The sequence below is a fragment of the Lygodium microphyllum genome, chromosome 13 (genome assembly GCF_053477565.2).
Source record: "Lygodium microphyllum isolate KBCC chromosome 13, Lygodium_microphyllum_v1.1.10, whole genome shotgun sequence".
Lineage (NCBI taxonomy): Eukaryota > Viridiplantae > Streptophyta > Polypodiopsida > Schizaeales > Lygodiaceae > Lygodium > Lygodium microphyllum.
Window position 1 is genome coordinate 33,830,933 of NC_141147.1, and position 13,297 is coordinate 33,844,229.

The following is a 13,297-nucleotide window of genomic DNA, read 5'->3' on the forward strand; positions in this document are numbered from 1 at the left end:
GGGTGATACTTCTATACATGAAGAAGGTGGAAACAATGATAATGAGGGTAGCATTGACGACAACATCAATATGCCTCATGAAAGGATTGATCAGCCTAAGGTTAGCAAAAACCCAATTGAGGGGCACTGCCCCTCTTCCTCACTCTAAAACTAGCCCTTGTTGAGTATCCCGTACTTGAGCTCGACCAGATAAGCATAGTGACAACAATCATGGCAAGATCTGGCCAGACGAGTCCTATGGCAAAAACTAAGTGGAGGAAAAACTATCACCTAGCAACCCTTACGAAAATCCACAAGTACCAGAAGAGCATAGACTTACTACTCAGAAAAGTGCCCTTTGCACACTTAATCAAGGAAATCCTTCCCTCTTTCAGATATTCATTCCCCATGCAAGGAATTGCAACGGAGGCTATCTAGGCATTTACATACGCATACCTTATCACCCTTTTTGAGGACACATATCTGTGTGCAATTCATGACAAGTGGGTGACCATCATGTAGAGAGTTACACGCAATTAACTAGAAGGATAAAAGGGGAGAGAGATAAGTAATACCAAGGGCCTAGAGTTTATGTAATACACACTACAATACAATGTACTTTGTAAACTTTGATATGTAATGAAAAGCCTTATGATCTAGGAGAAAGAGATTGGGATTGCTAAGCATTTTAGAATATACTTGTGATTTGGGTTTATAATCCTAGTGGAAGGATGATTATGCACATTCTCTTTTGGACAAGGATTATATGGATGTTTGATCCAGGTGGCTACATCTTGTGCCACATCTAGAGCATGTGTAGGTTTGGAGGGGGTGGATGTCATGTGGTTACATGTTCAATGAAGGGAAAATATGAAAAAGACATCCATATAAATATTCCAAATATATATCTATGGTATATTTATTTATGATCCTCACAAATTTTTTGGATTTAGAACTAATCTCCAAAATAGTCCAGACATCCATTATTAAGTTCTATTAACTTAATGATAATTTTGGGTGGGTAAAAACGCATGTCAAAAGTTATATTGAGTGCTAGAGAACACCTAAACCCAAAAATTACAAAAAGAGGTGTGTTTTAAGAAAAATGGCTTTTTTAACTATTACGGTATGATTTTTGTAATTCTGCATGTGATGTCGAAGAGCAATCATGTCACGCCACAAATCTACAAAGGATAATGAGTCAGGAAAGATTGCAAGGCAAGATGGAGAAAATCTCGATTGATAGTAGGCTGAAGAAATCAAAGACCATTTTCACCATGAAATACCAGAGTCTCCATTGCAAGAATGAGTATCATCCATGCTCACATATTCAAAAAGCCAAGGATGGATCTCTCACAAGAAAGTACAATAACTAGTACACAATGATGAAGGCAAAGGGTATATGTAGGTTTGGATCTATCTTTTTTTAGTTGTCTTTATAAAAAGGGCACTAGGATTCAAGAATCTCATCTTGACTTGGTACCTCCAAACATAGAGCTATCTCATCTTTCATCATCTCCTTCTCTATGAAGGCGCTCGCATGTAATGAAGGTGGGAAAAGCATGGATTTTATGTGGAAAATAGATGGGAAAATAGTAGGGGAAATGTGGGAAATGTGGGGGACTATATAAGTCAACCCCAAAAGGATTGTAAGGTACCTATTTGATTTCACATCTAATCTCCAACTCAATCTGCTTCCTTCCTCACATGTGCTCTCTCTCAATTCACGCTACTCCTATCTCCCCTTCTCTATCTTCCCTTGCCTTCCGTGGCTTTCCTCCATCTCCCAGTTCCCCTTCATTGCATTGGTATCAGAGCCTAAAATTCTGGCACCTACAGAGCAGCTTTGCATCGATGGACAAAACTATTGTTATCTAGGTGAACCAAGCGGAATCCAGCACGTGAAAGAGAGTGCAGGTCGATTGGAATCAAGGCACTCAGGGTGGCCAAACTCCCTCACGCACCGATTCCACTAGTGAGCCATTCCGTTTGATTCCGCCAATCACGAACTCAACATTTCGTTTGGAGAAACCAGCAGCCTCGCTTCAGCCGTCACTTCTCTCCCTCACGTCGCCCTCACCGTTTTGTCCATTTGCTGCAGTTCCGTCCGTCTTTTTTTTTTTCTGTTCACATCACCGTTACTGCCTACCACCGTCTTCGCCAGTGTTGCTCGACCACGAGGTAGTAATACGCCATCTCCACCGGACTGACAAACTCTTTGCGCCTGTTCAATGCACCCCTCATTGTCATACATTGCCGCGATTCCGTCGTTCCTCTGCCACCGTTTCCATCACCCGCCTGCGCCTTCTGCTGGCCACCGTTTCCGCCACCGTTTTCATACCTTAGACTAATTTTCTAATCTATTTCCTAAGGTTAGTAAGGTTAGTTAACCTGGGGGTAACTAACTCGTTAATTGTGAGTTAGTTTAGTTAGTCTAGTCCTAACAGTCCTAGTTAGGCTATGACAGTCCTAACAGTCCTAGATAGGCTAGGATAGTCCTAGCAGTCCTAGCTAGGCTAGGACAGTCCTAGGACTTCCCGAAAAAAAAAAAAAAAAACCCCTCTTTTAGGGCACTTCTACAACCGTGTTCTAGGCCCTTCTCAGCCACCTTTGTGGCTCATTTCGAGCATTCTCTCCATCCTCTTCACCAAGTTTTCTTCAAGCCTCTTCATCGACCCCATCGCGCACTCATGGCCCCCAAGCGTGCACCCCGATCAAATGAGACGTTTCAGCATGGCGATGATGTTGCTCAGCAGGAGCAGATGCCAGTTACAGAGGGTGTACCTCCCTCACAGCCAGTTCCTGCTATGCCTACAGACACACAGCTTTTGGATGCATTGGCCTTGATGCTTCAGGGGGCTTTTCAACAGATGGGTCAACAGTTGGGGCAGCAGCTCACCACTGCTATGGCTATGCACGATACAGCTATCACCCAGATGGGTCAGAACATTGGGCAGCAGATCACTACTGCCATCAGTATGCATGATAAGGGTAAGCAAGCCGCACCCCAGCACGGGGATCAGTCGGATAGCCGGGGTGATTTTCCTGACCCACGCAGGGGATTTATGGCTGATGGCCATCGCACTTATGATGCTGGTTCTATGCATACACCCCAGCATGGGGAATATGTTGATATAGGTGATACCTTGCCCATGCCGCCGAGCACTTCTTTTTTTGATTCCAGGCCGCCATTTAGCTCGCAGATTTCATTGGCTGAGCCGTCCATTTTGGGCCGGCCTACTGGCGTATTTCCGCCCACAACGAGCATGCCTGGATTGGGTGTTGGGTTTCAGGGCAGTTGGGAGAGAGGCCAGTCCTCTTCTCAGCCTTTTTCTATGCCACCCACTCACCGAGATGTTTTTGGCAAGCAGACTCAGCAAGGATTGCATGCTTCGATGACACCTCCTGTTAATACATTCAGTCAAACTCAACCTGCGTATCAAGGAGGTAATGCTTTCAATCAGACGCACTTTATGCATCAGGGGAGTGGTTCTCCTAACCAGCATGATGCTGGAAGTGGGCAGCATGCAAACATGGATGATATGCTTTTAGATGCCTTACGTTCATACAGGGCTTTGCCTGAGGATGTTCGTGATGAGATGCCCTTTTCACAGTATGTAAGCTTCAAGCGTGAGGATGCTAGATATGCTGGTAGTCACTCCAGGAATAACGCAGCCAAAGATGTGAAAGATAATATCTCTGAGCACAAGTTTAAGGGTGACACTTGCACTCCCAATGAGTTGGAGGAGTGGCTCACGAAGCTGGAAGATTATTTCCGCTTCTACCCTAAGAATGATGAGGAGAGGATCATTTTTGCTGGCATGCATTTACAGGATTATACACATACATGGTGGCGTTACATGCGAGAGTCACCTCAGAAGCCGACCACATGGAAACAGTTCAAGGTGCTTATGGTCACGACTTTCGTCTCGGCCCTAATCCTTGAACAATACCTGGCTGATTTTTATGCACTATCTCAGACAGGTACGGTCCAAGAGTACTTGTAGCGTTTTTGGAGGCTTTCCTTATTTGTACAAGACATTTCCGAGAAGGGGAAGCTGCTGCGTTTTATACAAGGCTTAAATCCCTCTCTGGCTGCTGATGTGAGAGCTCATAATCCTCAAACCATTGAGTGAGCAGCCCAGCTTGCTGAGGTGTTTGAGCCAAAATATGCTGGCAAGTACAAGCATTTGTCAGGTAGCTCCTATGGTACTGTTTATGAGGCTGACAGGAAGACAAAGTTTGCTGATTGGATCGATAAGAAATCAGCAGCTGCCCCCTTTCCATGATATCCAACGGTTACTGGGAGTAAAATGCCATATGCAAAGCCATACAGGTCCATGGATGCAAAGTCAAGTGTCAAACCTAGTGCTGGTTTTGACAAATCAGAAGTTAAACAACATTCCAGGGCCATAATGGACAGTAGGAAAAAGGTAAATTTATGCTTTAAGTGTGGAGAGAAATGGACACCTGAGCACCGAGATGTGTGCAAAATGAAGAATGTCAGCTCAGCCGAACTCAGCATGATAATTGAATTATCAGAAGATGATGAAGTGGCTGATGTAGCAGACCCCCATGATGTCTCTCATGAGGAATTGACAGGAGCTCATGATGCAGATGAATCTCCTGACACAGAAGCCACAAAGGGGACTGCATTTCCCTTTGATCCGGGTGGGGCTATTGAGCAAACCACTCGTGTGATGCATGAGATTGATATTCAGCCTACATGTGGCAGGAAAGGCCGTAAGCCAACACTCTCTGTGTTGGAGCATCAACCTACAATGCCTTTTCATGTCAGAGGTGATGCTAATGGTAATGTCCCTGTGGATGATGAGCAGATTTATTGCGATGCCCAATCTACACTGTATACCATCTCACTTCATGCCTTGATGGGTGCCAAAAGTGCTGACACAATCAGGTTGAAAGGAATGATTAATGGCAGATCTGTTCATGTATTGGTAGACAGTGGTAGCACTCACAGTTTCATTAATTGCAGAACATTGCAAAGAGTGGGATTGGTTGCTACAGAGATAGACCATGGTCTGAAAGTGGAGATAGCAAATGGACAGCATATGATCAGCAGACATTGTTGCCAGGATGCCAGGATCAAGTTCTCTGATGATTATGAGTTTGCAGGTGCTCTTCTGGCATTGGATATGGGGCCAATAGATGGTGTCTTGGGTTGTGATTGGCTGCAATCATTGGGGAAAATCAGTATAGATTTGAATGCCTTATCTCTTGAGTTTTGCCACAAGGGTAGAACTGTTACATTGCAGGGCATTGTGAATCAGAAATTGCAGGTCATTTCAGCAAGGCAGCTAGCTAGGGAGCTCAAGAAAGAAAGTGCCATTTATGCATTGAATGTCTCTGTACCTCAGGAGGGTGGTATTCCCCATGTGGATAATTGTGAAATGCAGAAATTGCTCTTAGAATTTGGGGATGTGTTTGCTGATATGCCATCTCAGTTGCCCCCAAAAAGAGATGTTGATCATGCCATAGTTCTGGAACATGGCAGTAAACCAATAAACAAGGCCCCGTATCGACTTTCTAAGGTTGAACGGGAAGAAGTGGCAACACAGGTGCAAGATTTACTTGAGAAAAACTTCATTGATCATAGCACCTTTTACTGCCTTTCGTATAGAAAGAGGATTATATGAGTTCAAGGTGAAACCTTTTGGTTTGACTAATGCACCAGCCACCTTCCAGGCACTCATGAACAAGATCTTGCACCACCTTCTTTTCAAATGTATGCTAGTATTTTTCGATGACATTCTCATTTATAGTAAGGATGCACAGGAACACATTGACCATGTCCGACAAGTGCTGGAAATCTTTATGCCAAGGCCAGCAAGTGCACATTTATGGCAGATGAGGTTGAATATCTTGGTCATGTTGTAAGCACGCACGGAATCAGGGTAGACCCAGCTAAGGTGAAATGCATTAAGGAGTGGCCGCAGCCACATAATACCACGCAGCTCAGGGGTTTTTTGGGTCTTGCTTCTTTTTACTAGAGATTCATTAGGCACTTTGCCAAAAGGGCTGCCCCTCTCACTGATTTGCTGAAAAAGGATGCCTTCCAATGGTCAGAAGCAGCACAACTCAGCTTTGATAACCTCAAGGATGCCCTTAGTAATGCACCTGTATTGGTGTGCCCTGATTTCTCACGGTCTTTCATTATTGAGACAGATGCCAGTGGCAAAGGTTTAGGGGCTGTCTTAAGACAAGAGCATGGTGTGATTGCTTTTGAGAGCAGGAAGTTTACTGCCAGGGAAATGAATTATCATGTTTATGATCAAGAGATGCTAGCAATCTTGCATTCTTTTGCAAAATGGCACCACTACCTGTACGGTAGCAAGATTAAGGTCAAAACGGATCACAGGACACTCAAGTACTTTTTAACGCAGCCTAATTTATCCATGAAGCAGAAGAGATGGCTGGCTGCAGTTCAGTCCTATGACTTTGACTTTGAATATAGAAAAGGGAAAGAGAATGTGGTTGCTGATGCTTTGTCCAGGATGTGGTCATGCAAACTGTCTGCCATTTCCACGCTTCATCAAGAGTGGATACTTGGGATTCAGGAGGAATACATGCAAAATTCTGATGCAGCCCCTATCTTTGTGGAGTTATAGAGTCCGTCCAGCCAAGGACATGTTCGATTTCAGCTCCGCAACGGACTGTTATGGTGCAGGGACAGAATTTATCTTGTGCCAGACTCCAAGTACAAGTTGTTAGTATTACAGGAAATGCACTCATCTCCTATGTCAGGGCGTATGGGTATCACAAAAACATATGAAAAGGTCAAGGAGAGCTTTATGTGGGATGGCTTGTGGCGAGATGTGGTTAAGTTTGTCAGTGAATGTTTGCACTGCCAACAAAATAAAGTGGACAGCCGGTTACTCGCAGGCCTTCTGCAACCGCTACCCATTCCTGAAGACAAATGGACTCACATTGCCATGGACTTCATTACAGGCTTGCCTTCTACAGATAAGGGTTGGGATAGCATATTCGTGGTGGTTGACAGGATGACCAAGCAGGCCCATTTCATACCGACTAGGACTCGATACTCAACTTCACAGGTTGCCTGGCAATTCATTGAAAATGTGTTCAAGCACCATGGTTTTCCTCAAGAGATTGTCAGTGACCGGGATGCCAAGTTTATGGGCCACTTTTGGCAGGAATTATTCACTGCAGTTGGTACTTCCCTTGCGCCTAGTACTGCTTATCATCCCAAACAAATGGACAATCAGAGAGGGTGAACAAATGGTTGGAGGAGTATTTAAGGCATTACTGTCATGACACACAGAAGTCTTGGGACAAATGGTTAGCATTGGCTGAATTTTGTTACAACAGCACCAAACACCTCTCTATTGGCATGAGTCCATTCGAGGCTATGTATGGATGCAAAGTGGGAATGCCTTCCAGGGTTGCAAACTTGGCTGTGAAAAATCAGCAAGCAAGAAATGATTTGGAGAGTATGGATGCCCTTCTGCAGTTGGCTAAGAAGAATATGCAAGATGCCCAAGCCAAGCAGAAGAAGTATGCGGATGAACAAAGGAGGTACTTATCTTTTGAAGATGGGGATTATGTGCATTTACGTCTCCATAAGAATCGATATGCCTCACTGAAAGGTAATACCAACACCAAGCTTTCCCACGGGTATTATGGCCCCTACAAAATCGTCCACAAAGTTGGGGAGGTAGCATATCAGTTGGAACTACCCAGGACCTCCAAGATCCATAATGTTTTCCATGTATCATTGCTGAAACCACATGTCGGACAGCATGTCCAGGTTCTTCTTGAGTTGCCTCCTATGGATGAAGAGGGCCACATCATTTATGTGCCGGAGCAAGTCAAAGGCTTCAGAGATCACGTGCTCAGGAACAAAGCCTACACAGAATACCTCGTCAAATGGAAAGGTTTATCTGAAGATGAGAATTCTTGGCAACCTGAGAGCATTGTGCAGGCCTACCCCTATCTCCTACAAAGCTGATCAGTTTCTGCTGTATTTTTTTCATTTAGGGCAGCCTCATGGAAATTTTGAGGGCAAAATTCTTTGGGAAGGGATGGCTGTAATGAAGGTGGGAAAAGCATGGATTTTATGTGGAAAATAGATGGGAAAATAGTAGGGGAAATGTGGGAAATGTGGGGGACTATATAAGTCAACCCCAAAAGGATTGTAAGGTACCTATTTGATTTGGCATCTAATCTCCAACTCAATCTACTTCCTTCCTCACATGTGCTCTCTCTCAATTCACACTACTCCTATCTCCCCTTCCTTCTCTATCTTCCCTTGCCTTCCGTGGCTTTCCTCCATCTCCCAGTTCCCCTTCATTGCATTGCAAATAGCATAAAAACTTCCTCCCTCATTTATCATCCTACCAAATAGGTGTTGGCACCAAAAGCTCTGGCTAATACTCCTAAGTAACTGCAGTGCCTTTAGCATGAACATCACACAATATCTATATCTGTATCACTGTGTTTCTTTCATGGACATGTACTCTGAGTTTCCTCAGTACAAACCCTAGCAACTACTCCACAGTTTTCTCCTCATGGTATTAGAACCGATGCTGTCTCAATCACTTTCTTCTCGAGACCCCACAATGTCTTTTCAAACTTCTCCATCACTTAAGGCCCTAATGAGGCATTATGGACTCGGCAAGGAAGACAACACCCCACCTTCATCTTCACCTTCTTTGTTTTCTCCTATTTGAGATTTCAATCTCATGTCAAAGGAGTTTCAAGAGTACTTGAAGGGGGTGTGTGCAGCTGGAGTGCAGTGTCTGCAACAGTAGAGATTGTGGAGAGCAAAAACGTGAGTAGGGTGTATACTGGTGTGGTACACACAAAGAATAAAAGAATGTATTTATACTTTGAGTACGGTACACTTAACCCATAAGGGAAGGGTGCGTTCACATGTACAAGTAAATATATGCACAGGAAGCGTAACGAAGGGCCTTTACATCTAGCAACCACCCACTTAAAGGTCGGGAGTGAACCTTTAATCAACTCCCACTAGTCAAATGCAATGCTCATGTTGAGCCTTTGCAAGACTCTTAGTGAGAACATCTACAAGGTTATCCTATGTTTTGATCTAAGTTAATGTGACTCAACCATCGTTCAAAACTTGTCTAATAAAGTGGAACCACATATCAACATGTTTAGTACGTGCATGAAACATGACATCCTTAGCCAGCATATAGCACTCTAGCTATCACATCCAAATACAGGTGTTTTGGTCGGCAGCCTAAATCCTTAACCAAACGGCCAAGCCAAATAGCTTCTTTCGAAGCATCAGTGGCTGAAATATATGCAACCTCGATGGTAGTGAATGCTACTATCTTTTACAATCCAAAGCACCATGATCAACCACTAGGACATGACTCCTTTCGTGTTAAAGGTTAGCCCATTTGCTGTGTAAGCAACTAACCGGACTGTTTTGAGGGTGGTCAGGGAATTTACCATTGTGTGTAACCACCCCAAGTATTGCTTCATCATGTCCATTTGCCAAGACTTTCTGGACTTGCCCAGGTTTGAAGACCTAGGCGTGTTCCGACTCTTAGAGTCAATGGCCATCTAGCTCTTAACCTCATGGCAAAATCCGGGTCAACATGTGGACTTAATGAGTGGAAGATAGAGGTAATGGTATGACTCGTGGGAATTTGGGTAGGTAATTCATTACTAAGAGTGAGGTCACGCACAGACCTACTAAACCTTTTGTCTTTTGTTAAGAGGGCACTCTCAACATCCTACAATTTTAGCCCATCCTTAACACATAGAACTATACAAAAAGTGTCCCATGACTCAAGTAGAGTACCAAGCAGAAATAAAGGATGCAAAGTATCCTTGAACTCAAATCTCCTATGAAGCTAAATGGCTGATGATGGAGTGAAACTCTTTCAAGTGTCCAAAAATAGAAGTCCCTTCTTCATGCGAAGGTTCATCAATTGTTTCAATCAAAACATTGAGATGCATGACTCTGCTTGTCATAAAGATTTTTAATATGTGTCCAAAGCTCATGTGTAGTCTGATTTCCAATTACAACATTATAGTGAACCCACTTAGAGAGTGAGAAAATAAAGGTGGACTTGCATAGCTCATCCAGTTCATCCCAATCCTCAGTCACAATGTTTTCGAGTTTAGCACTCCTATTTTTAAGGGGTCTAACCTACAATTTCTGCACTAAAACCTACCATATCTAGGTCTTACATTCGTTGTAATTGGTTTCATCCAATTTGTCAATATTGAAGAGAACACTGTCGTGAGAATCATTAGCCATAATGAGACCAAGCAAGTACGTAGAAGGGCAAGACAGGCTGCTGTAATACCCTGCAAATTAGCCCCAAAACCATTGCTAACTCAAGCAAGAGACTGGAGATACTGCCAAAGTAAAGAGCTATCTGCAACCTGTAAGCAAAAGACTGTCAAGGCCAGATGACTGCCCTCAAATAGAATGCATAAACTAAAATGACAAGTTACTGTAATAAACTGCAGCAATTCCCAACCACCAACTGTGAGCAACCAAGAACAAAGAAGCCAAGAACAACCGACACTAAAGATTTGTTGTTATACACATTCGATCCTTGAAGCTATCTTCAAAATCTTCAGCCCCTTGCTGGTCATCAGCCTTTTTATGCATTGAAGTGCCAACATTTGGGTCATTTCCCACATTTTCAGCATCCTGTCCATGCTGAGAACCATGCCCAGCATCAGTCACTGCATTTCCCCTTTCACCATGTGATTGACCAAGGAGTGATGCATCCTCTCCACTTGATCCCGTATTGCCATGTGAAGACATGCTTGCTGTAATTCACTATTGAGAACAATTTCAGCAATAATGCAATAGTCCCAAGTTGCAATCAAGTACCACGGGCCAACCAATTCAAAGGATTTGATGGTATCCCGGCAATGTAACCATGAAACCAATCTTCCTTCTGTGGATGGGTGGTAAATCCCCGATTACAACTTAATTACGGCAACAAACAATAAATGCAAATCTGAAAATACAAATTTACCTACTGATCTTGGACAATGCACACCCAATTGACCCCAAAATTGGCGTTCCTTTCGGTATTTCTTTAGCTTTATTTAAGAAGAAGTTAATTTACAATGGGATTCTCCCAATCCCCTTCGCAATCCAAACTCCCCTTGCTGTCCAAAGTGACCAGCAAGACTTCAATCTGTTTTGCCCCTTGATTCGAGCACTTAATTGGCCTTCGCCCACTTCATAGACAATGAAAATGTCAAAATTGGTGCAACAATGGAAGCATAAATATGTCTTGAAATAAACTACTGAACACAAAACAAAAGAAAAGAAAGAGAGAACACAATAAAGATGAGAACTCAAATGTATGCTCGGGAAATGGAATCCATATACCAAGATATGAGATAGTACAAAAGCAATGTGAGTCACCAACTGTGGAGGCACTAGCACATGCTCCCTCTCCCCAAGAACTATCAAGTGATGAATAAATGTGGAGAAGGGAGCCTAAGAATATATAGGCCAAATAAATGCCAAAAATATGACTGGTCGGCCGACTGGCTGCAAATAATGTCAAAACACAATAAATGTTGGCAAATAAAATGCCTAAAATATCTCTATGCCCAGCCTGTTGTACCACATGTACAAACTCAACCATGAACTGACTAATCTGCTCACACCCTCTCAGAACATGGGTGATCTGATATAAATACAATGTATAATAATAATGTCTAACTATAGTACATACAACAATGTCCATCATAGTAGAACCATGGATACCTAAGTAGTGGGTGCGCAAGCCCCCACCAAGGTGCCTCGGAGAGAACTTGATGTTGATGTCGATCATACTGACTCCTTAAAATAGAAAAGAATCATAGCAGCTCTCATGTCCGTCAATGATGCCTCTGATGTAGCATACGTGACCATCCTATCACCAATGCCGCAACACATAAATGACCATGGATTCCCCTTCTTTGGCCAAACCACCAAGTGTCCCTTCATGTGAGCTCCAAACGAAAGCCACCCGCTCTCTGTCAAGTAACCAACCCATCATGAACGTAGATGTCAATCCCAGCTCCAAGATTTTTACCTGCCAGTCTTCGATCGATGCGTCAAGGATGTCTCTCGTTGGATCCTGTGCATCTGTAGAGAAATATAGATGAGGCATGGCTGCCCCATCTCACCGCCCTCTCTCTCCCTCTCTGGCATTGGAAAGTCGTGAGGGATGACCTCATCACCACCACTAGAAAGCAATGGAGGAAAGGGCCACTGAGCCCTTCCCACGATTCGAAGAAAAGGATCCCTTCCGTGCCTTGGACTTTGCCTTGGCCAGAGGAGCTGAGTCATCAGAATCTGAGGCAAATGAAGACTCGTCGGAGGAGTCCACATCCCACTTCGTCTTATGCTCCTTTTTCTTCCTAGAAACCACTAACTCTTTGCAATCCTTCCGTAAATGTCCCTTCTTGCTACAGTGGTGACACCGGGCCTTTGACTTCTTCATCTTCGAACCCCTCTCTGAAGCTGCAAAAGCCTCACGGGAATCTGCATGTAACATATCATCAGTGGATGTGCATGGAGGAGCCATCTGTAGAGGATTGAGAAGATAAGTAGAGAAAAGAAGATATTTGGAGAGGGAACACAGCCAAAACACGAGCACAAACTTCAAAAACAAGAGTTCACATACAGTATAACCCAAAATCTGACCAGAATAAAACAAAAGTTGTTGTAAAAAGTCAAGAAATCAATCAAAAACTACCAAAGGCAGTAAAAACGGCCTAATAATGCAAGCGCCCAGCCAGGAGGAGATACAAAGACACCAAAACGCAGGCTGAACCAGACACGTAAGCCGTATGGATGCTGACGTCAATAAAAAAACGCAAGTAAAACAGGTCACCTGGTTGAAGCAACAGTCGTCTCATCAGCAAGGGTGAAAACAATCATGATATCAGCAAGAAAACACAGCAAGAGCACTAATCCTGACCTCTGATACCATGTCAAAAGTAGTGCAACAATGGAAGCATAAATATGTGCTAAAATAAACTGCTAAACACAACAAGAAAACTAATCCTGACCTCTGATACCATGTCAAAAGTGGTGCAGCAATGGAAGCATAAATATGTGCTAAAATAAACTGCTGAACACAAGACAAAAGAAAAGAAAGAGAAAACACAATACAGATGAGAACTCAGATGTATGCTCAGGAAATGGAATCCATATACCAAGACATGAGACAGTACAGAAGAAATGTGAGTCACCAGCTGTGGAGACACTAGCACCTGCTCTCTCTCCCCAAGAACTATCAAGAGATGAATAAATGTGGAGGAGGGAGCCTAAGAATAT

The 13,297-nt window shown here is 43.5% G+C and overlaps 2 protein-coding genes and 1 pseudogene across 2 annotated transcripts; all 3 read left to right on the forward strand.

Annotated features, from left to right (window-relative positions):
* The first annotated feature begins 3,044 nt into the window (after positions 1–3,044).
* Positions 3,045–4,645, forward strand: LOC148026493 (uncharacterized; annotated as a pseudogene).
* A 34-nt stretch (positions 4,646–4,679) lies between these two features.
* Positions 4,680–6,608, forward strand: LOC148026494 (uncharacterized). The gene is made up of 2 exons (XM_087690318.1): positions 4,680–5,558; positions 5,991–6,608. Exons 1-2 carry the CDS (start codon positions 4,680–4,682, stop codon positions 6,606–6,608), a joined length of 1,497 nt encoding a protein of 498 aa, XP_087546444.1.
* Positions 6,609–7,390: 782 nt separating this feature from the next.
* LOC148026495 (uncharacterized) lies at positions 7,391–7,969 on the forward strand. Its single transcript, XM_087690319.1, has one exon. The coding sequence runs from the start codon at positions 7,391–7,393 to the stop codon at positions 7,967–7,969; it is 579 nt and encodes a 192-aa protein (XP_087546445.1).
* The last annotated feature ends 5,328 nt before the right edge of the window (positions 7,970–13,297 follow it).

Excerpts from the sequence above, each read along its gene's own strand:
- LOC148026494 (XM_087690318.1), top strand. The coding sequence starts at position 4,680 with ATGCATGAGATTGATATTCAGCCTACATGTGGCAGGAAAGGCCGTAAG. Across the intron at positions 5,559-5,990 it reads GGGAAGAAGTGGCAACACAG|AGATTCATTAGGCACTTTGC; the intron begins GTGCAAGATTTA and ends TCTTTTTACTAG.
- LOC148026495 (XM_087690319.1), top strand. The coding sequence starts at position 7,391 with ATGCCTTCCAGGGTTGCAAACTTGGCTGTGAAAAATCAGCAAGCAAGA.